Source organism: Danio aesculapii, chromosome 2, assembly GCF_903798145.1.
Source record: "Danio aesculapii chromosome 2, fDanAes4.1, whole genome shotgun sequence".
Taxonomy (NCBI): Eukaryota; Metazoa; Chordata; class Actinopteri; order Cypriniformes; family Danionidae; genus Danio; species Danio aesculapii.
Genome location: NC_079436.1, coordinates 3,248,655 through 3,274,324, shown reverse-complemented (window position 1 = coordinate 3,274,324; position 25,670 = coordinate 3,248,655). Strand labels below are relative to the sequence as shown.

At 38.0% G+C, this 25,670-nt stretch overlaps 1 protein-coding gene across 1 annotated transcript in view; it reads left to right on the top strand.

Annotated features, from left to right (window-relative positions):
- The window catches only part of wnt3a (wingless-type MMTV integration site family, member 3A), a 52,356-nt gene that overhangs the window by 9,051 nt on the left and 17,635 nt on the right, over window positions 1–25,670 (top strand). Inside the window, exon 2 of the mRNA XM_056470989.1 lies at window positions 18,076–18,317. Within this exon, the coding sequence (XP_056326964.1) occupies window positions 18,076–18,317 (242 nt within the window). The remainder of the gene's footprint in view (window positions 1–18,075; window positions 18,318–25,670) is intronic.

Here is a 25,670-nt window from a genome sequence, read left to right as displayed (position 1 = left end):
AAGGCTTAAACTCGCATACTTTGTGGTCACATACATAACGCGTGTTTATTTCAGATTCAAGAGATTTTGGAGGGAAGTAAAGATAGTGCTGTTCTGCCGGGATGGAGGGTGGATAATAGTTGGTCATCGTTACGTTTGGAAAATCATAAAAAAATAATAAAAAATAAAACGTTTTGAAAGTGTTACAGTTAACTGATGATGAGCAATTTTGTGCAAATTTAAATGTTGGCATGAAACAAAAATAATTTTCACCAAAATCGCAAACCTTTTTTAAGTTGTGTGTTGACAGTGTGTAAAAAAATGCTCAAAATGTCTCAGCGTTTTTCATTCATTTTCTTGTCGGCTTAGTCCCTTTATTATTCCGGGGTCACCACAGCGGAATGAACCACCAACTTATCCAGCACATTTTTATGCAGCGGATGCCCTTCCAGCCGCAACCCATCTCTGGGAAACATCCACACACACTCATTCACACTCATACACTACACACAATTTAGCCTACCCAATTCACCTGTACCGTATGTCTTTGGACTGTGGGGGAAACCGGAGGAAACCCACACGAACGCAGGGAGAACATGCAAACTCCACACAGAAACGCCAACTGACCCAAGGCTCGAACCAACGACCTTCTTGCTGTGTAATCAGACAGCACTACCTACTGCGCCACTGCGTGTCTGCGTTTTATTTGATGTACATGAGTGGAAGTTTCACGTCTGTTACATGCGTAACGGAGAGGTGTCACATACACAACAAAGCTTTTTCCTCATACTTTTCAACAAAATAAAACAAATCATTTAGTTTTTTTAAAGAACCAACTCTTACCCTTTTGATTAGTATTATCTCTTTTGAGTTGTGCAGTTTAATTAACAGAATTTCAACAAAGTATGCTTAAACTCGCATGCGGTCACATACATAACGCATGTTTATTTCTCTTATTCAAAATATGAAGCGCGATTACTAGATTGATTTGATTTTAATGCATTATTAACTACGTTATCATCATTTTGCAATTCAATTAATTTAAAACATTTGCTTTCTTGCTTTGGTCACATACATAACGTATTTTTATTTTTCTCTTTTATAATATAAAACACGTTTCCTAGATTCATATTTTTCTAACACTGTGGTTAGATGTTTCGTCAAATATAAACAGATGTTTCAATATTGTGAACATATACATTCCGTGTGAATTTAAGTTTCAAGATTTTACCTCAAATGTCACATGCATAACACTGGAAATGCTATACATGCAAATGAATATGACGTCATTGCATTTGATTGTATCCCCAGAGCCAATCTCTGTGCATTAAAACAGTGGCTGTGGATTCAGAAAGTATAACCCGGACTCTGTTGATTGTGTTTTGACGGCCTGAGTTGTGTGTTCTTACGAAATCATGAGCTCAGTATCGTGATGTACAGTGGCGGAGACACACACACACACACCCAAGACAGCTGAGCATGAGGACATGTCATTGAAACACCTGTTGGGCTCACTCAGCGCTGGTGACGTCTCAAATTCATCAGCTTCTGGCAAAGCACAATACCAAAGTATGAGGTGGTGATTCTAGCCGTCAGCGGTGCCTATTAATTATCACTTTAGTCTTGACTGCCGTGTACCTGAGGGCTGTCCACGCTTGACGGAATCTTCACCCACAAACCATCTGCCAGCCAAAAAAAAGAAGAAAAAAAAGAAAAGTGAAACAGATAGCTCTAGTTGTAAATCTGATGGGATGAAACATGATTTACACTCATAATGCATTCAAAATCTATTCCAATTCTGCTTACTGCTGACTTTGGTTACCTTGATAATTATTATTATTATTATTATCATTATTCATTCATTTTCTTTTCAGCTTATTCCCATTATTAATCAGGGGTCACCACAGCGGAATGAACCGCCAACTTATCCAGCATACATTTTACGCAGTGGATGCCCTTCCAGCTGCAACCCATCACTGGGAAACATCCATACACACTCATTCACACACATACACTACAGACAATTTTAGCTTTCCCAATTCACCTAAAGCGCATGTCTTTGGACTTGTGGGGGAAACCGGAGCACCCAGAGGAAACCCACGCGAACACGGGGAGAACATGCAAACTCCACACAAAATTGCTAAGTTAAAATATTAAGTTAAACTTTGTATAACTTGTTTCTATGGTTACTCATTAGTTAGCTGATTATGTTCACCTGTGTCTGGTCTGGATTCTCATATAAGGGCGTTTCTATGGTTACTCATTGGTTATCTGATTATGTTCCCTTGTGTCTGGTTTGAATTCTCGTATAAGGGTGTTTCTATGGTTACTGACTTGTTAGCTGATCATGTTCACCTGTGTCTGGTTTGAATTCTCGTATAAGGGTGTTTCTATGGTTACTGAATTGTTAGCTGATTATGTTCCCCTGTGTCTGGTTTGGATTCTCATATAAGGGTGTTTCAAGGGTTACTCATTGGTTAACTGATTATGTTCACCTGTGTCTGGTTTGGATTCGCATTTAAGGGCGTTTCTATGGTTACTCATAGGTCAACTGAATATGTTTACCTGTGTCTGGTTTTGATTCTCATTTAAAGGTTTCTCTATGGTTACTCATTGGTTAACTGATTATGTTCACCTGTGTCTTGTTTGGATTCTCAATTAAGGGCATTATTATCGTCACTCATTGGTTAACTGATTATGTTCACCTGTGTCTTGTTTGGATTCTCAATTAAGGGCATTATTATCGTCACTCATTGGTTAACTGATTATGTTCACCTGTGTCTGGTTTGAATTCTCATATAAGGGCGTTTCTAAAGTTACTCATTGGTTTACTGATTATGTTCACCTGTGTCTTGTTTGGATTCTCAATTAAGGGCATTATTATCGTCACTCATTGGTTAACTGATTATGTTCACCTGTGTCTTGTTTAGATTCTCAATTAAGGGCATTATTATCGTCACTCATTGGTTAACTGATTATGTTCACCTGTGTCTGGTTTAAATTCTCATATAAGGGCGTTTCTAAAGTTACTCATTGGTTTACTGATTATGTTCACCTGTGTCTTGTTTGGATTCTCAATTAAGGGCGTTACTATCGTTACTCATTGGTTAACTGATTATGTTCACCTGTGTCTGGTTTAGATTCTCAATTAAGGGTGTTTCTCTGGTTACTCATTGGTTAACTGATTATGTTCACCTATGTCTGGTTTGGATTCTCATTTAAGGGCATTTCTATGGTTACTCATTGGTTAACTGATTATGTTCACCTGTATCTTGTTTGGATTCGCATTTAAGGGTGTTTCTATGGTTACTCATAGGTCAACTGAATATGTTCACCTGTGTCTGGTTTTGATTCTCATTTAAAGTTTTTTCTATGGTTACTCATTGGTTAACTGATTATGTTCACCTGTGTCTGGTTTTGATTCTCATTTAAAGTTTTTTCTATGGTTATTCATTGGTTAAGTGATTACGTTCACCCGTGTCTTGTTTAGATTCTCAATTAAAGGTGTTTCTGTGGTTACTCATTGTTAACTGATTATGTTCACCTGTGTCTGGTTTGGATTCTCAATTAAGGGTGTTTCTGTGGTTACTCATTGGTTAACTGATTATGTTCACCTGTGTCTGGTTTGGATTCTCATTTAGGGGCATATTTATAAAACAACTTTTACAACTATTTTTGCTTTTTTTTGAGCATAGTGTCTCTTTACAAAGTAACATCGCCAAGTAATTTCCTGGCCGACATAATACAGCATTTTTAGTTTTATGTGGATCTGTGTGAACTAGAACAGTTTTGACAACATTGTTGTCTGTATTTAAAACTTGACAAAAATGCAATGGAAATACTTTTCCATTTTTCGTACGTTGTCATCATGTAAACATACCCTAAATCCTCAGTTTAGTTCTCCACCTTGTCCTGTAATGTCTTTACATGTGTGAAGCTGTAAGGTTGGTTCTGTCTTTTGGATTACCTTCTTTGTTTCTGTAATAAAGACAATCTTCTGCATTTCAGATCTTCTGCTCCTTGCCTGAACGTGTAAATTACACTGTAAGGCCTGTTTCAGTGAAACAATTAGACGCATTAAAGGGATCGTTCACCTGGAAAATCAAAATGTACTCACCATTTACTCACCCGCAGGTGGTTCCAATTATTTATGACATTATTTTTATTTCTGTTGGACACAAAAGAAGATACTTTGAAGAATGTTGGAAACTATTGGTAGCAATTGATTGCCATACTATAAAAAGCTAATGGCTATCAACATTATTCAACATATTTTCATTTGATTTAGACAGAAGACAAAAACCCATACAGGTTTTGAAAAAGGGTAATGGCGTTTTAATATTTCACCCTCATCACCATTTTTTTAATTATTATTATTTGACTTGCTTGTCAAGGGACAGTTCATCCAAAAATAAAAATTCTGTCATGATTTGCTCACCCTATATTTATTTATTTATGATTCTATTGAACACAAAATATTACACTAATAACACAAGATATTTTGAAGAATGTTGTAAACCTGTAACCATTGACTTCCATAGTAATTGTTTTTCCTTCTGTGAAAGTCAATATTTACATGTTTCCAGCATTCTACAAAGTATCTTCTTTTGTGTCCAACATAGCTCAAATTGGTTCGGAACAAGTCAAGGGTGAATAAATAATAACAGAATTTAAATATGTGGGTGAACTATCCCTTTAAAGTTGCTCGTGTGATTTGGTAATAAAAGAGATGGCAGCTGTGACTCTGGTCGGTTGTGTATTTCTATGAAATTCATGCAGGAGTGTGAGACGGGCGGGGGGAACGTAAACGTCCCGTGCCGTTGCTTTAAGAGGCTACTCGTCCCCCGAGGCCAAGGACTGACAAAAGGCTAAGAAAAGGTCAAAAAGTAATAGGAGTTACTTAGTGAACAAATCCTCCATAGTTTCGCTACACCCTGCTAGATGAGGTTTTGGATCTTCTCTCGGGCCAGTTTCATTCAAGTTCCCTCTTGTTCTGTGCTCTCTTAGTCTTTAAAGTAAAATTCAGATTAAGCTCCTCACAGAGAAAGATGTAAGACGGCCTGACTCATAGAATAATAATGCCAGGGATCAACTGATACAAAGCGTAGCCTATTGAAGTTAAAGTTTAGAAGTTTAGACAAGAGCTGACATCAAAGAGTACACCAATGCAGAAAAATGACAATGAGGACGTTAGCGACCTAGCTATGTTTGCGTTCATCTGTTTTTATGCGCATTTTGGAATATCGCATAAAATTATGCATAATGGGAACTCCAAGATGAGCATACATTTTGAACATGCGAATTAAAAAAATCACGCGCGTTAAAAAAGACGTGGTTTTGTTTTATCAGATCATGTGCTGATGTAAAGGGGCATGATGGGATGGCTGTAATGTACAAACCAGCATTTCGTGAAAATTTAAAACATACTAAAATCCCTCAGCTGAAGTCTGTCATCACAGTGGTTCAGTATTATTATTATTACCTCTAGAACTGTTTTGAGCAGCAATCTGCGCTCCAAAAGAGTGTCTCATGCCTAAAAAAGCCACCACATTGCATTTCATCTTCAGGCACAACTCATTTATTAGAGAACGAAAAAGGTCCACGGTGGCTCTTCGACTGCAGCAAGCTACATTTTTATTTCTAATATTTGGTGTCAGTTTATCAGGAAGTGATGATTTTGTTCTCTGTGACTCATTGGGTGGAAACAGTGCTTAATTCGCAAATGGTCTTGCGTCTTTGGATGGAAGCATTGATGTTGACTATAGCAGCGGTAACCAATCCTGGTCCTTGCAGCCCCATACTATGCACTTCTTCAGAGATTTGTTCCACTCGAACGTAAGTGCCTTACAGACCAATCAGATTGTGTCTTACCTTCTTTTTCTGTTTTAAAGCGGTGCATGCTGGTTAGAAATTTTGTCCGGAATGACGCTACGCCAACGCCACGTGACTGTCACATGTGGCATCAAAGTACCACAGCGCTCCGAGATCAGATGGCTGATTCAGGCCGTGCAGCATCTGAAGAGCGACTGCACGAGCTCTGATGACGGCACTGATATTACACGATTGGCTGAGTTTACCGCATGACAACAAGCACGTGTGTTTCGGGTGTATTATTGGACAGATTCCCATTCACAAATTTCAAAACAAACAATTCACTTTTCATACCATCTCTATCTTGTACACATCATGCTTATTAAAAGACTTCAAATATTTTACTGCAGTAATCATGTTTTGGTAAATAATCTGGTTATGAAGGCTAGATTGTTTGCAAAGGTTTATGTTCAACCTTTTTCATACAGACTATTTACTGCATTCAGCTCCATGAACAATTTAAATGATATATTTAAGTGAATAACCTAAATATGAACTCAAATAAGTCTTACAGACCTGAAATAAAATAATTATCATCATTGATTCTGCCACCCTAAAGCTTTCTTAACAAATTAAGTTAAAGAACGATTTTATTAAATAATTATGGTTTTTAGGATTATAAAATATATTTATTTTATTTCCAGTCTGGCCGTTTATACCTGCTCTTTCTGGAAACGTCTACTTAAAGTGGAGCTCACTTATTTTGGTATTTTTCTTCAATCTTTTTGGATTAAAGTGCTTTTTTGAAAATGCTTTCATTATCCAAAATAATCTTAATCGTTGTTTAAGACTTCATCAAAAATCCTTGTTTTGGGTTTTACATTAATATATATTGGAAAGTTTAAAATCTATAAATGTAAATAAATGTAAACCCCTTTTCAGCATATTCAAACAAGAAGTATTAGCCTGGAGTGATGTTTAAACTCCTAGAATTTGTGCTTATTGCTTTGTATTTAATAGGCCTGTTCGTTTTTATGTTTATATTACCCTCTCGTTTCCCCTTATTCCTCTCATGCGTTTGTTATATATTTAATTTATAATTCCCTTATTGTTTAAAAATGAACTATAGTTTGTAGAGACTGTATTCTGTTTTAATTGTAAATCTTTTGTTGTTATAAATTTTAAAAAATGAAAAAATTATGACGCCACTTTGAGGCCCGAAGTGTCCGGCTTGACGGCTCTGTTTTCAACTCCGCCCCCGCCTGCGTTCAGCTAATCTGCAGCTGTGCTTCATGTCGAACGCACCTATTCACTAGAAGGTAAACCTAGATCTGAAAATAAAATACTAATGACGGGAGTCAAGACAATAACAACAGCCAATGAGTCTGAATATTTGACCAAGTTTTCATTCATTTGTAGTCTCAAAATATTTGCACCTCGACAGATTTTTAGATCAGTAAAGTTCATTAGATCAGGAAAATATCCATTATTACCGCTTTATTTTAGTATGATCATTACATAAATCATTTTTTAAGCGATTAAAATAGCTTTTCTCGGACCAGCGGTGGGGGCAAGTCGGAGCACTCACTCTGGTCCCCTGGGCTCTGGTCCCCTGGTTGGGGAAATTCCAAATTGAACCAAAACAATCCATTACAATTGGCTTAAGATTGGCAACCAAAATTCGGGACGTTACAACCTGCAGAACCTGGGTAGTTTAAAAAAAATTGCTTTTCTCTAGGGAAGTGTTATATCGTAAAAAACAAAAAAACACTCAACAGAAACATCGCATATTTTCCCAGTATCATGCGCTGTAAAAAATCTGACAAAAAGTCAACAAATGTTTTTATGGTACTTTAACTTATTTTATAAAGTTAATCAGATTTCATCTAATGTTTTTCAGTTATACAACGTTTAACTTAATATTTTAAGTCTCTTTAATTGATAGAAGTTGAGATGACTACAAAAAGTTGTTTGATTTAACTATATATATATATATATATATATATATATATATATATATATATATATATATATATATATATATATATATATATATATATATATATATATATATATATATATTACAATGTTTTTCCAATTGACAGTTTATTAGATAAGAAAAATATCTGTTATTACCGTTTTTTAGCATGATCACAAAAAAAATCATTGTTTTAAGTTAATAAATATTATATTGTAAAAGAACGCTCTCGCAATACGCAACAGCAACATCGTATATTTTCCCAGAATCGTGCGTTGTAAAAAATCTGACAAAAAGTCAACAAATGTTTGTTTTTCATTACTTTAACTTATTTTATTAAGTTAATCAGATTTCATCTAATGTTTTTCAGTTATGCAAAGATTAACTTAATAGCTTCAGTCTGTTTAATTGATATACATTGAGATGACCGCACAATCCTATTTGATTTAACAAAAAAAGATTGTATAAATATATATTTTATAATATTTGCACCGGGAGACGCAATGGCGCAGTAGGTAGTGCTGTCGCCTCACAGCAAGAAGGTCGCTGGTTCGAGCCTCGGTTGTTGGCGTTTCTGTGTGGAGTTTGCATGTTCTCCCTGCGTTCGCGTGGGTTTCTTTCGGGTGCTCCAGTTTCCCCCACAGTCCAAAGAATTGGACAGTACAGTACAGTACAGGTGAATTGGGTAGGCTAAATTGTCCGTAGTGTATGTGTGTGTGAATAAGTGTGTATGTGTTTCCCAGTGATGGGTTGCAACTGGACAGGCATCCGCTGCATACAACAAAAATGCTGGATAAGTTGGCGGTTCATTCCGCTGTGGTGACCCCAGATTAATAAAGGGACTAAGCCAAAAAGTATATGAATGAATAAATGATAATGATTGCACCAATTGACAGTTTATTAAATCAGAAAAATGTCCATTATTACCAGTTTATTTTATTATGATCATTCCATACATCATTTTTTTAAGCGAATAAGAATAGCTTTTCTCTAGGGAAATGTTATATTATAAAAACAAAACTACTCAACAGCAATATCTCATATTTTCCCAGTAAAAAAATATGACATAAGTCAGCAAATGTTTTATTAGGGCTGCACAATATATCGTTTCAGCATCGATATCGCAATGTGTGTGTCCGCAATAGTCAGAATATGCAATGTTGAGGGATTATAGTTGATCAGCACAACAATTGAGAAAACATGAGGTTTGTGGAGTCATTGCAAAGTATAACCATAGCAGAGTGAAACTTTATCATTTGCATGTGTGTTTTAAGTGAAGTTTCATAAACTAATTTCGAGAGGAGCACGTGATATGATTGAGCACGTCTGGCCGCTCATCTGTAATCAGTAATAATCCAATCAGAGTGATCCTAGTTTACTATAAATGGATCATTTTCTCCCTACTGCTCTATCTTCGTTTGGAAGAATCCCCCTTTCCACCCCATCTCCTCCTTTTCCGCCCTTTTCTAAAGGGGGAGCTCTCGAGACCTACCTGATCTCGGATCTCCTGATATGCTTAACGACCGGGCGGGAGCCCTGGGCTCAAATATCTCCGAGCTCAGGGTTCTCTCCTGGGACAGCATGCCAAACCTGCGTTATACGCCAAGAATATCTAAGTGGGAACTCTTGAAAGGCATTTTAAGAGAATTTAAAGCACAAAAATGTACTAAGTTTGTAACTTAAGTGAAGAATAATTTAGCTGAATTATTAATTCAATAAAGAATATACAGTGTTCTTTTACATTTCATTATTCAATTTCTGTACCTGAATACTGTTTGACTCTTCAAAAATCAAAAAGCACTGCATAATTGCCATTTTCTTTGCTCTTTTGTAATAATTCTTACTTGCAATGTGTTTATTCCTTTTATATATGATTTACATCCTTACAAAACCACCCAAATCAATCTAAATTCAAGATTTGTTTGGTTCCAAATTGAGCTATTCAGTCTATCTGGTGGATTTGTATTCATATCGCAATATATATCAGCTTAGTCTCTATTTCAGAGGTCGTCGCAGCGGAATGAACCGCCAACTGTTCCAGAATTTTTTTTTAAGCAGCGGATGCCCTTCCAGCTGCAATCCAGTACTGGGAAACACCCATACACACTCATTCAGACACATTTAGCTTATTAAATTCACCTATAGCGCATGTGTTTGGACTGTGGGGGAAACCGGAGCACCCGTAGGAAATCAACACCCACAGAAATGCCAACTGGCCAAGTCGAGACTCAAACCAGCGACCTTCTTGCTGTAAGACGAGAGTGCTAACCACTGTGCCACCGTGCCACCCCTACTTTAACTTATATTATTAAATTAATCACATTTCAACTAATGTTTTTTAGTTATACGAAGTTCAACTTAACATTTTTAGTCTGTTTAACTGATATAAGTTGAGATCACTATAAAACAACGCAAATCCATTAAATTAACGGAACAAATTTAAGTGGATTAAACTTAATAAAATTAAGTTTCCCCCGAAAAAATGTCCTGAACAATTGCAGCTAAAATCATGCAGAACTTTTAATTTAAGCTGCAAGTATTCAGCATTTTCCCCTAATTTGCTTCAGGCCGTCAGGTTTGATGTAGGTCAGCCAGAGATCCATGACTTCCCTCCAGAACAATGGCTGGGAGGAAGTGTTGAGGAATGCAGCAGGTATAGGAACTGGTTAGTGTCCCGTCAGCTGACGAGGGAGTGTGCTAGTCTTTGTCATTGAGACGGGCCCTTCGGGTGTAATCGCTGCCGGTTGAGGGGTCACCGAGGGGCTGCTTGCTGTGATTAGTAATCAGCTCTGTAACACAGGTCAACACACACTGCTAATTGAGAGCGCTTCACACTGAACAATTTAAACACTACCTGACAAAAGTCATGTTGTCTATCCAAGTTTTATGAACAACAAATGCTAACTTGACTTCTAGTTGATCATTTGGTATCAGAAGTGGCTTAAATGAAAGGCAAAGGCCTCTAGATTACATTTATTTGACCACAATAAAATATGATCATGCCTTGATTTTTACTTATTTAATTAGGACAGTAAGGTCTGACTTTAGTTAAACAAAAGTCTCATCACTGAACAGAAATAATGTCCAGTATAGAATATGTGGTCATGCTGCAGTGGAAACAGAATGAATATTGTGTCTGACTCCATCATGAGCTTGGAGGACTGCATCCATACATCTCTGCAATGACTCAAATCACTGATTAATAAAGTCATCTGGAATGGCAAAGAAAGCGTTCCTGCAGGACTCCCAGAGTACATCAAGATTCTTTGGATTCATCTTCAATGCCTCCTCCATCTTACCCCAGACATGCTCAATAATGTTAATATCTTATGCCTGGGCTGGCCAATCCTGGAGCACCTTGACGTTCTTTGCTTTCAGGAGCTTTGATGTGGAGGCTGAAGTATGAGAAGGAGCGCTATCCTGCTGAAGAATTCGCCCTCTCCTGTGGTTTGTAATGTAATGGGCAGCACAAATGTCTTGACACCTCAGGCTGTTGATGTTGCCATCCACTCTGCAGATCTCTCGCACGCCCCATACTGAATGTAACCCCAAACCATGATTTTTCCTTCACCAAACTTGACTGATTTTTATGAGAATCTTTAGTCCTTGCAGGTTCCAGTAGGTCTTCTGCAGTATTTATAATTATTGGGATGCAGTTCAACAGAAAAAAAATCTTCTGCCACTTGATCAACTAGAAGTCCAAATGATCAACTAGAAGTCAAGTTATTATTTGTTGCTCTTACAACTGAGATCAAAGACAAGACTTTTGTCAGCCCAGTGTATGGGCTGAATTTTAACAAAGAAAGTAAGTTGAACGATCCCTTTTAAATAGTTTGCAAACACATACCTTAAAAAAAATAAGTAAATTCAATGAATAATTTTTTCAGTGCGTCTGTAAATGATCTGCAGATGATCTGAAAGCACATATTTACAGATCCTTGGTTTCTTTCCACTCATACGCTCACCGGCCACTTTATTAGGTACACCTGTCCAACTGATTGTTAACGCAAATTTCTAATCAGCCAGTCACATGGCTGCAATTTAATGCATTTAGGCATGTAGACATGGTCAAGACGATCTGCTGCAGATCAAACCGAGCATCAGAATGGGGAAGAAAGGGGTTTTAAGTGACTTTGAACGTGGCATGGTTGTTGTTGCCAGATGGGCTGGTTTGAGTATTTCAGAAACTGCTGATCTACTGAGATTTTCACACACAACCATCTCTAGGGTTTACAGAGAATGGTCTGAAAAAGAGAAAATATCCAGTGAGCGGCAGTTCTGTGGGCGCAAATGCCTTGTTGATGCCAGAGGTCAGAGGAGAATGGCCAGACTGGTTCCAGCTGATAGAAAGGCAACAGTAACTCAAATAAGCACTCGTTACAACCGAGGTCTGCAGAAGAGCATCTCTGAACACACAACACGTCCAACCTTGAGGCAGATGGGCTACAGCAGCAGAAGACCACACCGGGTGCCACTCCTGTCAGCTAAGAACAGGAAACTGAGGCTACAATTCACACAGGCTCACCAAAACTGGACAATAGAAGATTGGAGAAACGTTGCCTGGTCTGACGAGTCTCCATTTCTGCTGCCACATTCGGATGCTCGGATCAGAATTTGGCATCAACAACATGAAAGCATATATCCATCCTGCCTTGCATTAACGGTTCAGGCTGGTGGTGGTGGTGGTGTAATGGTGTGGGGGATATTTTCTTGTCACACTTTGGGCTCATTAGTACCAATTGAGCATCATGTCAACATCACAGCCCCTCTGAGTATTATTGCTGACCATGTCCATCCCTTTATGACCACAGTGTCTCCATCTTCTGATGACTACTTCCAGCAGGATAACGCACCATGTCATAAAGCGTGAATCATCTCAGACTGATTTCTTGAACACGACAATGAGTTCACTGTACTCAAACGGCCTCCACATTCACCAGATTTCAATCCAATAGAGCACCTTTGGGATGTGGTGGAATGGGAGATTCACATCATGGATGTGCAGCAGACAAATCTGCAGCGTGATGCTATCATGTCAATATGGAGCAAAATCTCTGAGGAATATTTCCAGTACCTTGTTGAATCTCTGCCACGAAGGATTAAGGCAGTTCAGAGAGCAAAAGTGAGTCCAACCCGGTACTAGTAAGGTGTACCTAATAAAGTGGCCAGGGAGTGTATATTTACAGCACTCACGTTTAGGGTGTATCATTTACAAATTCAGCCCAAATAGCCAGAACGGTGTAATTTTCCACAAATTACAGCATCAAAGCGTTAATGTTTGTGGATGAACTCCAGGTCCCAAAAGGAGGAGATCAATCCGTCTTTGGCCATCGTATACAGTTGAAGCCAGAGTTATTCGCCCTCCTGTGAAGTTTCTTTTTCAAATATTTCCCAAATGATGTTTAATAAAGCAAGGAATTTTTCACAGTATTTCCTATAATATTTTTTCTTCTGAAGAAAGTCTTATTTGTTTTATTTTGGCTAGAATAAAATCAGTTTTTAATTTTTTTAAAACATTTTAAAGTCAATATTATTAGCAATTTTTTCTTTGATTGTCTACAGAACAAACCACTGTTATATATATATATAATTAACCTAGTTAAGCCTTTAAGCTGAATACTAGTATCTTGAAAAGAATAGAAATGTGTTGAAAAGAAATCTTCTTTCCATTAAACAGAAATTGGGGGGGGATATACAAAGGCGCTAATAATTCAGACTTCAACTGTATGTACAACGCCAAGAGGAACTATTGTGTTGTTTGAACCTGTCAAAAGGCATTGAAGATCTTCTACTCTTTGTGGGGAGGAGCTCAGAATATAACACCACAACACGTTGCTAAGTGGTAAACAAACATGAAAGAGCCCCGAGTAGTAGACAGGAGACGCTTGATCAAGGATTCACGCTGCGGGACAGGCACCTTGTCATTAAGGGCCACTGACATCCTTAAAAGTGTCCAAAAAGTGAAATAGGCTGTAATGACACAGTGCACTCGGGTCTGGCTGAGCATCACAGGACGCTTGACTTGTGTTAGTTTCAACTCCGCTGTTCTTTGATGACACAGGGTTTCAGATGCGACATGCGCCGACACGCTTTTTCACTTGGTTTTCCATTGCAATGTTGTGGAAAGCTTGCGAGCTGTTGGTGCTGTATGTACATTGCTATACTGTACTATACTCTTATATTTATATATATATATTTATTTTTTCATGTGAGTAATTAACAATTAGTTTGTTTGCTTGCCTCGGTCTGTTTTTTTGCTCTGTATTTATCTGAAACATATTTCCATCCTTTCAATTATTTATTCATTTTCCTTCAGCTTAGTCTCTTTATTTATCAGGGGTGCCACAGCGGAATGAACCGCCAACTTATCCAGCACATGTTTTACACAGTGGATGCAACCCAGTACTGGGAAACACCCATACACAACTCATTCACACACACACTCATACGCTACGGCCAATTTAGTTAATCCGATTCTCCAATAGTGCATGTGTTTGGACTGTGGGGGAAACCGGAGCACCCGGAGGAAACCAGCATGGGGAGAACATGCAAACTCCACACAGAAATGCAAACTGACCCAGCTGGGGCTCGAATCGGTGACCTTCTTGCTGTGAGGCGACAGTGCTAACCACTGAGCCACCATGTCACCCTGGTTTCATCTGAAGCAGCTGATGTTGATTTACACTGAGGAAGGGTTGCTGAAGAACTACTGAGAGATTTCAGCTGCTGTCTGGGCTTTCACTGCTGAACTACACCTCCCTTTCTTCATGTGTTCGACACTTTCTGCCTGTGTCGTTTCCTTACACAGAACTTCATTTGTGAACTAATTAGATTTGTTTTCTTTGCATATATGGATTTCTTTGGTTGTTACCAACATCCGGTGAAAAGTCAACGGCACGTTTAGAAAAATGTTTCTGAGAAAAATTGTGAAGCGCTCAATACTGATTTCCCCCGCTGTATGCATGTACTATAGCGTATATGTTTTGTTTTCCCAATCTTGTAACAGATTTTGTATTGGAATGTAAATAATAAGTCACCTCTCTTCAAAAGCCACTGCTTTGCTCAAAATGGCTTTTGAAGTGCACTAAGAAGAGACCATACAATTGTCAATCGGTAAATCACTCAACTAAACTGTAATAAAAATAACTAAATTACATACACCGGGTGTATGATAGGGCCCTTAATGACAGTTGTCATAAGCATACATAAAATCTCATTCACATTCATGACATGTGTCGGTAGTTTTGGGAAAAGCATCGCTGTTTGAGTTTCTTTCTGCTGTTGATTACAAAAGAAGACATTTGGAAGAAAGCTGGAAACCATTACCCATTGACTTCCATAGTATTTGATTTTCCTACTATGGAAGTCAATGGTTACCAGTTTTCAGCATTCTTCAAAATATCTTCTTTTTTGTTCAACAGAAGAAAGAAACTTAGAAAGGTTTGGAACCACTTGAGGAAGAGTAAACAGTGAGCCAGTATTTTTGTATGCACTATCCCTTCAACCAGCTAAACCAGTAAGAACACCACTCATACCTTGGTAAGTCATCTTTACTGGAGGCATTGAGTCATAGAGACCACCAGCAAACCTCCATGTACAGGCTTGCATGACTAGCATGAGTTCAGTTTTAAACTAGTATTTGTGGCTGCTAGACTTGTTGTGAAATCTGGTGCGTTGACCAATTTGTTGGTCATGTTAAGTCTTTTATTTGTATTGTGCTTTATGCTTGATGGTTTCAAGGCAACTTCAGAATAATAAATCAGAAAATAACTTACCTCTTAAAGGGATAGTTCATCCTAAAATGAGTCATTTATTCACCCTGCACTTGATTCATTCCTCTTTAAAAGACAAAAAAATTGTTTAGATTAATGGTGCAAACGGGTACCCACCCATTGACTTCATGTTTTTTTTTCCTTCCAACTATGGAAGTCAGTGGTTACCCGTTTCTAACATTCTTCAGAATATCTTATTTTAGGTTCAACAGAATGACTTACCCTTAAAATTAAGGGTAAGTAAAAGATGATAGAGTTGAATTTTTGGGGTGAAATATTCCTTTAGAATAAATTTTAACTAAAACTTTCTGTATTATGTAATAAATCAAAAAATAACTTACACTCTTAAAGGAAAAGTTCACCCACAAATGAGTCATTTACTCACCCTTCACCTTTCTCCACTTTACACGGTAAAGTGTACAGTTTCCTTTCGCTGTAAAATAATAATAATAATAATAATAATAATAATAATAATAATAATAAATAAAAAGTGCGAAGCGCAGGGCGCAAAAGCATTAAGGGCATGTCAGAATACACTTTTAGTATTTTAAGGATGGAAAAATCCACATTGCGCAATGGCGCATGGTCTAACAGGGTTGAGCTTATTCTCGTAATGAGTTATAGGTGTGTTTTGAGAATAAACCAATCAGAGTCTCATCTCCCATTCCCTTTAAGAATCAGTTGCGTCGCGCCATAGCGCATTTGCTATTTACATGGCGGACTTTGTAAGTGGAAAAACTGAGCATGTCACTATAGCAAGAAAACAGTTCAACAGAGTATCTGCAGCGAGAGAATGAGAGATGAGCCTCCTCATTGTTTACTTTCACTTTCACCTTTGTGGATAGGGAAACTTCTTGTACGCACAGACATCCATTAGCTTATACATAATTAATTTCGTTTGTTAAGCGCAAAGATTTGTTTCAAAACTATTTCCAAATTCAGTTCTAATTTCCAGCAAACGAATAAATGAACAATAATAACGAAGTGTGGTCAAAAAGTTATATCCAAACACACATGCTGTGCCCCATATGGTCTAAAACCTGACAGGTGGACAAATCTAAGCTTGTTTTAATAAAAACAAATATAAATATGCAGATAATGAATAATACTGCTAATAATAATAACATTATAAAAAAAGCTAATTGATATGAATAAACTGAACCCCCCCCCCCCCCATATAATTTGCAAATTTTATGTTTTGTAATATTTTAATCCTTTAAATTTATATCCTATATATCCTTATTATATTATATGTATTTCCTTAATATTTTAATTCTTTTTCATTTGTAAAGATATTTGCGTATTGCTGTACATCTTGTGTGTATTAAGCAGTGTGTAAGCGAGGCGCACAACTAACGCGCTCTGCACTGGACTAAAGACCGGCTTTGTTCTGGTCTATAGAACAGTCTATTATAGTTTCTCAAATTAGCAACACGCCAGCAATGTGCCTCAACACACCTCCTTTTTTTTAGACCAGAACGCCTATGGGCGCACATATGAGCGTTTGCTATTTAAACAGCGTGCTGCAAAACGTCAAAACGACTCTTGCGGCAAGCTGAAACTAGCAAACAACAATTGCGTCCCGCCTTGCGCCGCATTGCGCCGGGAGTATGATAGGGCCCATAAGCTTGGGTATCGTCTGCATAAAAAATGAAAATGTATGTAAAAGACAAAACTGGCACCCATTGACTGCATGACTGTGGAATGAATGGTTACCCGTTTCTATCATTCTTCTGAATATCTTCTTGTGTTCAACAGAATGACTTAGTTCAAATTGAGGGTGAGTTAATGATGAGTAAATTATCGAGGTTATAGACATTTAGCCATTTATAAATGATTAGCAAAAAATGAAGATCTAGATGTTTCCTTGTTTACTGCAGTGAAGGTTTAAAATAAAAGTAGCTATAATCAGGCTCAGGGGAAAAATCAGATCAAGATATTACATTTGGGGTGGCACAGTGGCTCAGTGGTCAGCACAGTGGCCTCTCAGCAAGAAGGCCGCTTGTTTGAGTCTGGATCAGGTGGCATTTTAGCGTGGAGTTTCCATGTTCTCCCCATGTAGGCGTGGGTTTCCTCCGGTTTCCCCCACAGTCCAAACACATGTGCAATAGGTGAATTGAATAAGCTAAATTGGTTGTAGTGTATGAGTGTGGATGTGAAAGTGTATGGGTGTTTCCCTGTACCGGGTTGCAGCTGGAAGGGAATCCGCTGCGTAAAACATATGCCGGGATAGTTGGCGGTTCATTCCGCCGTGGTGACCAATGATAAATAAGGGGCTAAGCTGAAGGAAAATGAATGAATGAACATTACGCATGATGATTTGAACATGAAGATTTACGCACCAAAATTTAAATTCCCAAGAGCGCAGTGCATACTTCACTAGTAAATAACATTTGAAACACACACACACACACACACACACACTTCAGCATGCTTTCTATGCATGTTAAACCACTCATGTTAATGGTTGATTTAATATGTTCATCCAATGATGCACCAGTGGATCGCTGACCTCTGTTGTGTTTCCGTCTGCAGGTCTCTGGCAGTTGGACACCAGTACACCTCTCTGGGTACGCAGCCCATTATGTGTAGCTCAATTCCCGGCCTGGTCCCCAAACAGCTCCGCTTCTGCCGCAACTATGTGGAGATCATGCCTAGCGTGGCGGAGGGCGTCAAAATCGGCATCCAGGAGTGTCAGCATCAGTTTCGGGGCCGCCGATGGAACTGCACTACAATCAATGACAACCTGGCCATCTTCGGACCAGTGCTGGATAAAGGTAGGCCTAAAATGAGATTAGTGAAATTAGTTGACTCTACATGCTCTTCGTTTGGTGGTTTTAATCACAAGATGGATTTATTTTGTAACTCCACTGTAAAAAATATCTGTTAGTGAGCAGTTCCTGTATTTCGTGATTCACAAGTGTTTATTATGGGATGTTGATCTTTGCTCTGTCGACTTTTGATGTTGAAAATTCAACTCTATAGTTTAATAAAGTGACTTTTATTGACATTTTAGTAGTTTAAAATAATATAATGTGTAAGAAATAATGTGTAGAGAAAGTAAAATAAGAGAAAATAAGCTGGCAGTTTATTACAAGGTTTTTGTAGTGTAATATACAACACCAACACAGACGATATAGCACTTTACACTATTAAAAATGTTCATAAAAGTCACTTTTTGGAAGTTTTAGAGATTAAAAGATGCTAGGAGAAAGATCAAGCTCCCATAATGCAATTCAAAAGCATAAATAAACAGGGGAAAATAAAAACATGAATCACAAAATAAGGAAAACTGCTATTTTACAGATCATTTTTACAGTGTGCATGATATTCTCTGCATGTGCGCCAGACATCTTCTTATTAACACTTTGCAATTCTGAGTGTGCTTCATTCAGTTGAGTGGGTTTGACAAACCACCTGTAGGAGACACACACGTTCCTCTCCATGTGCACCAGACACTTTCTTACAAAGACTCTTGTGCAAAGTTAATAAAAAAACTGCTAAACTTACTTAGACTCGTCGAAGCATCGATATTTTGGTCGTTCTTTATCATTTGTAAGTTGCTTCGGATAAATAAATAATAATAAATTTAAGGCACGGTGGCTCAGTGGTTAGCAGAGTCGCCTCACAACCAGAAGGTCGCTGGTTCGAATCCCGTCTGGACCAGCTGGAATTTCTGTGTGGAGTTTGCATGTTCTCCCCATGTTGGTGTGCATTTCCTCCGGGTGCTCCGCTTCTCCCCACAGTCTAAACACATGCGCTATTAGGGAATTGAATAAAGTAAATTGGCTGAAGCGTATGAGTGTGTGTGTGAATATGAGAGTGTATGGGTGTTTCCCAGTACTGGGTTGCAGCTGGAAGGGCGTCCTCTACGTGAAACATATCCTGGACATATGTTTCATATGAATGTGAAAGTGTATGGGTGTTTCCCTGTACTGGGTTGCGGCTGGAAGGGGATCCGCTGCGTAAAACATATGCCGGGATAGTTGGCGGTTCATTCCGCTGTGGCAACCCCTAATAAATAAGGGACTAAGCAGAAGGAAAATGAGTGATGAAATTTAAGGTGTGCTTAGGGCCTACCAATATGATTTTGTGCTTAATTGACATCTAATAGACATCTAAACATCCAGACTTCTTGGCTAAAACAATAATAAGTCAACGATAATCTAACAATGGTCCAAAAATAGACCTCAAATGACTTTTTTCTTAAACCTTTATTTTAGATTTTCGCCCACATTTTACCTCGTTTTAGCTAAGAAGTCGACGTTTGGATGTCTATTAGATGTCTTTTAAACACAAAAAATGTCTTTTAAGGGGTTAAAGTTGGGTTTTGTAGTAAAATAGTTTATTAGCATGTGCATTATAAGTATGCAATTTAAAGGCTTAACTAGGCTAACTAGGTTAATAATGCAAGTTAGGGTAATTAGGCAAGTCATTGTATAACAGTGGTTTGTTCTGGAGACAATCCAAAACAAATATTGCCTAAGGGGGCTAATAATAAAGACCTTAAAATGGTTTAAAAAATTAAAAACTGCTTTTATTCTAGCCGAAATAAGACTTTCTCCAGAAGAAAAAATATTATAGGAAATACTGTGAAAAATTTCTTGCTCTGTTAAACATAAATTAGGAAATACAAGGGTCCCTCGTTTATCGTGGGAGTTACGTTCTGAAAAAATAACCCACAATAGGCGAAATTCGTAAAGTAGTCGGCTTTATTTATTAATTATTCTAGATGTTTTAAGGCTGTAAAACCCCTAACTATGCGCTTTATACACTTTTCTCAGAAAGGCATTAACATTTTCACACTTTTCTCTCTTGTTTAAACACTCTAGAAAAATCCAGTATTATAAAATGAACCCAAAGATCCAAACCATGTGATCTTCATTTGTTTATTTCAAAATGGCGCCCCACAGCCGCGTAACTTCTACCTTCCTTTAGCATGTCCAGATGTTCAACTTTTTGTGCGATGGTTAGCATCTTCCTCTGCCTTTTGAATGCTACCGTAGGTGCCTTTGTCTACGTCAACGTTTCGTCGACATTGTGTGGAGAAAACTTGCAGACACACAGCACAGCACTTTAGTCACACTGCTAGCGATCAGAGATTCAATGTACATTTGGTGAGCTGAACGCATTGTGCTGTTCAGGAGACACGGCGCACATTGATTGACAGTGGTCTACAGCCAATCAGAACGCAGAACACAATGCGCAGTAGAAAAAAAAAGCATGTCAAATTGCACGGAAAAACATCGGCGAAACTGCGAGGCCACGAAAAGTGAACTGTGTTATAGCAAGAGACCACTGTGTTTGAAAAAGAAACAAAAATTCAGTTCAGCTGTAAGCGAAATGCACATATTAAAAAATAGTGAATGTGAAAATGAAAACTCTGTCATCATTTACTCACCGTTTACTTGTTCAAGACTTATCTGAGCTTCTTCTTTTCTTTTGTGTTCAACAGAGAAAGAAAGAAAGATAGGTTTTGAGCAAGTAAAGGGTGAGTAAACGATAAGAGTATTCATTTTTGTGTGAACTATCCCTTTAATACAATGATTGTGCATGTGACTCTTTTTCTCTAAGCCTTATTTATTATAGATCAAAAAATCCCTAATAATTTAAACACACATATAGTTTTAAAGACAGGAATGTGAGCTCTCTTTATCCACCCCATAATGAAAGCTACATGAAAATCATATTTCACTCAGTGCTTCTTTGTGGCTATGTAACATTACGGCTTCTCGGGTACAGCAAAAGCCCCGTGTTTGCACACCGCTCTGATTGCTGAGATTACCCTGTTGTTCTGCGCTCATTATTTATTTGCCGCTCTGTAATCCGGCTCTCAATGGCCATTAGTCAGGTGCACCGGACTATGACAGCTCGTACAGATGTAGCGGTGCGCGCGTGTAAAGTGGGTGGGACGTGTTTGGTTTGTTTCTGTCAAAGGGAATCCCCACATTTCTCACTGCATTTGTCCCGGCACAGTTAAAACGAATGCATTCTCACACTGACGTTTTCTGTGTGCGTGTGTGTGTGTGTGTGTGTGTGTGTAACAGACATACTTCACAGCGCGCTCAAAATGGATTTACATTGCCAACGTGTGTGTTTATCTAAGGTGAAGTTATGAATGTGTTGTTTTGGGCTTTAATCAGTTGGGATTCTTGTCGAAAGCACAAGTCTGTGCATAACACGGTACATTTTAGGTACATTTTAGGGTGTATTTTCAGTTTTAAAAAATCCTAACTAACTGTTTGTTGTTTACTACTTGAGCTACAGTGTTTCGGTAATGTTTTGCTAAGGTGAACATCATTAGCGCTATTGTTTAAACGCTTGTATCTGCGCTGAAAACATTTATTTTTGCAAAATTGTTTCAAACTTGGCGACACGGTGGCTCAGGGTTTCCTCCAGGTGCTCCGGATTCCCCCACAGTCCAAACACATGCGCTATAGGGGAATTGAATGAACTAAATTGGCCGTAATGTATGAATGTGTGTGAATGAGTGTGTATGGGTGTTTCCCAGTAATGGGTTGCAGCTGGAAAGGCATCCACTGTGTAAAACATATGCTGGATAAGTCGGCGGTTCATTCCGCTATGTGAAAACCCCTGATGAATAAAGGGACTAAGCCGAAGGAAAATGAATTAATTTTGACAACCAATTAAATGGGCTGAATTTAAACACACAAATTAAATTTAGTAACGTTTAACTTAATTTGTTTAAATTCAGCTTAAATAAATTGTTTGCAACTACTTTTGTTGTTTACAAAACTGTTTGTTGTTTACTACTGAAGCTACAGAGTTTTGGTAATGTTGTACTAAGGTGAACATCATTAGTACTATTCTTTAAACGCTTTTATCTGCGCTGAAAACATTTGTTTTTGCAAAATTGTTCCAAACTAGGCAGCACGGTGGCTCAGGGTTTCCTCCGGGTGCTCCAGTTTCCCCCACAGTCCAAACACATGCGCTATAGGGGAATTGGATTAACTAAATTGGCGTAGTGTATGAGTGTGTGTGTGCGAATGAGTGTGTATGGGTGTTTCCCAGTACTGCGTTGCACCTGGAAGAGCAGCCGCTGTGTAAAACATGTGCTGGATTGGTTGGTGGTTCATTCCGCTGTGGCGACCCCTGATGAATAAGGGACTAAGCTGAAGGAAAATGAATGAATGTTCAAACTATTTAAATGGGCTGAATGTAAACACACACATTTAATTTAGTAACGTTCAACTTAATTTGTTTAAATTCAGCTTAAATAAATTGTTTGCAACCACTTTTGTTGTTTACAAAACTGTTTGTTGTTTACTACTGAAGCTACAGAGTTTTGGTAATGTTTTGCTAAGGTGAACATCATTAGTGCTATTGTTTAAACGCTTTTATCTCCGCTGAAAACATTTATTTTTGCAAAATTGTTTCAAACTTGGCGACGAGTGAGATGAGATGAGTGTGTATGGGTGTTTCCCAGTACTGTGTTGCACCTGGAAGAGCATCCGCTGTGTAAAACATGTGCTGGATAAGTTGGTGGTTCATTCCGCTGTGGCGACCCCTGATGAATAAGGGACTAAGCTGAAGGAAAATGAATGAATGTTCAAACTATTTAAATGGGCTGAATGTAAACACACACATTTAATTTAGTAACAAACTGAAGCTGCGGTCACACTGGGCTTTTCCTCCCATAGACTTCCATTCATACGCACACAAATGCATCAGACTGGAAACGCAAGGTCATGCGTCAAGTTTCGCATGCCGCTGCAGTGCAAAGTTCAAGCTTGGTGAACTGTGACCTGCGAAATCGCATCACTTGACTGCGTGAGACCAATCGAGGATTAAAACAGGACCTCTCTGGACAGAAATTTAAAACATGGAGCAATCGCTGGCTTTTTTAAATGTCTAATCATCTTGTTTAATCCCGCCCCTTTTCGCAGCGCTGTACGACAGAATTTCGCACACACAAAGCCCAGTGTGACCGCAGCTTAATTTCGAGAGGAGCATGTGATGTGATTGACTGCAGCTGGTCACCCATCTACAATCATTAGTTAGCCAATCAGATTAATCCAAACTCACTATAAGTAGCCTAGCTAGAACTACTCCCTTACCTTCATTTTCCGAAGAACATCCATTCCTTCTCCTCCTTTCCTCCTTTACCATGGGGAGCTCTCGAGAACCACCTGATCTCGTACTCCCCTCACATGTTCTATTGACCAGGCGGGAGCCCTGGGCTCAACTATCTCCGAGCTCAGGGTTCTCTCCCGGGACAGCATGCCAAACATGCTAACATTTGTCAAACAACATCTAAGAGTGAACTCTTGAATAATATACCTACTTAAAGACTGAAAATATTACTTTACACACTGACATTAGTCAAAAATATTACTGAAATTAATTTAAAAACTAGATGAATATAAATTTACACACTTTTACACAAGTAAATAAACAGAATCAATGACGAGCTAAAAATCTGCGTAAATCTGCACGCACTGATTCCATGTGGGCCTAGTTATGGGTAAAACAAAGACCATGCGAGTTGAAACGGTAGCCTACAAAAACTAAAATTGTTATGAGTTAATTCATTATTCATAAATAATTAATTCGATGTTTAAGACGATGATGCCATCGTCCATCGCAATGTTTCACTATAGACATCGTACCGCACACAGCATGGGGAAAAAAACTCTGCATTTCGCAATGCGGATGTCTGTGGTCGTTCACTCACACGGTAGGTGCAGAGCATCAAACAGCCATGTGTATAGACCAGTGGTGTTGTCCTAAAACAAAAGGTGGTGTACTATTACACCCGACCCAAACTTTAAAGTAGGCAAATAAACGACGAAAGTCAACGTTTCTTTGATTCATTAGCTTTATATTATATATATATATATATAAGCTAGCCTTGGCAATTGGCTGTATGTATACAGTATGTAGCTTATATAATCATTTTAATCCTGAAAAAAAGAGTCAATCAAAATAGTTACAACAATTTAGTTCACTTTTATTTAAGTTAACTCAATAGGGCCTGTGCTTACATGGAAAGACAGCTTTTTTACTTACTTTCTTTATTGGCTTATTACTTTACATTTAATAGGTTCCTTTAAACATCAGTCAGCCATTATTTTTGATTGTCACATTCGTGCATGCTTGTTTTAAACCAAACTTTTAGGAGTCTGTCTTCTGTTGTCGCTATTATATACAAGTAGTTTCACTTTTAATCGCATATTGTTACGCTATTTATGAGTAGTCTTTGCCTCATTGTTTTTAGTGTTATATATATATATATATATATATATATATATATATATATATATATATATATATATATACACAATATATTTTATTTTTTGAAAGATTTATGATATTTTGGAGCAGTAAACATGTCAGGCTAAATGATGAAAATGAATCATAGACTTCTGCTGTCTTCATTAGTTTCAAAAACACAGATTTCTTTACAATTTAAAACAGCATCTTGGATATTCTACTGGATATACTGTTGTCCTTTAAAAAGTAAATAAAAAAATCTTACACACACCTTAGGAAAGGTATTACAGAATATGTTGGCGGTTTTAAAACCTTGACTTTTCCAAACAGCGGTATACCTTGAAAATGGTTATCGTCCCATGCCTATATAGCTCTAGCATTTGACAAAGGATAGCTGTGGATTCGGCTGGAATCGGCTGAAAACTCCTTAAAGGAGCAGCTCCAACAATAATAGACGAAGCTGTGGATTGTGAGCCACAACCTGGAAGTGATTATATTTGTTAAGATTGATCTATTACATGCACAGTTGCTAGCGTGAACGGTTAAATGCTGTAGCCAGGATGTAAAGAAGGATGTAAGCAACAGGAAATGTTGTTTGGCAACTCTACCAATTTAACAATCTTATAGAAATCACTGGGTCAAAGATAAAAATGGGTTAGGGGTTATCCATATAGAATCACGCACATCTTTTAATTTGGCTTCTTGTGCAAACGACTTATTTAGAATCAGTTGGAACAACAAAATTATTGAGATTTTTTTTTTTTGTGGTAAGCTAAAAGAGCCAAGAGTCGGATTGTCACATTCGTACATGCTTGTTTTAAACCAAACTATTAGGAGTCTGTCTTCTGTTGTCGCTATGATATACTAGTAGTAACCCTTTTAAATCGCATATTGTT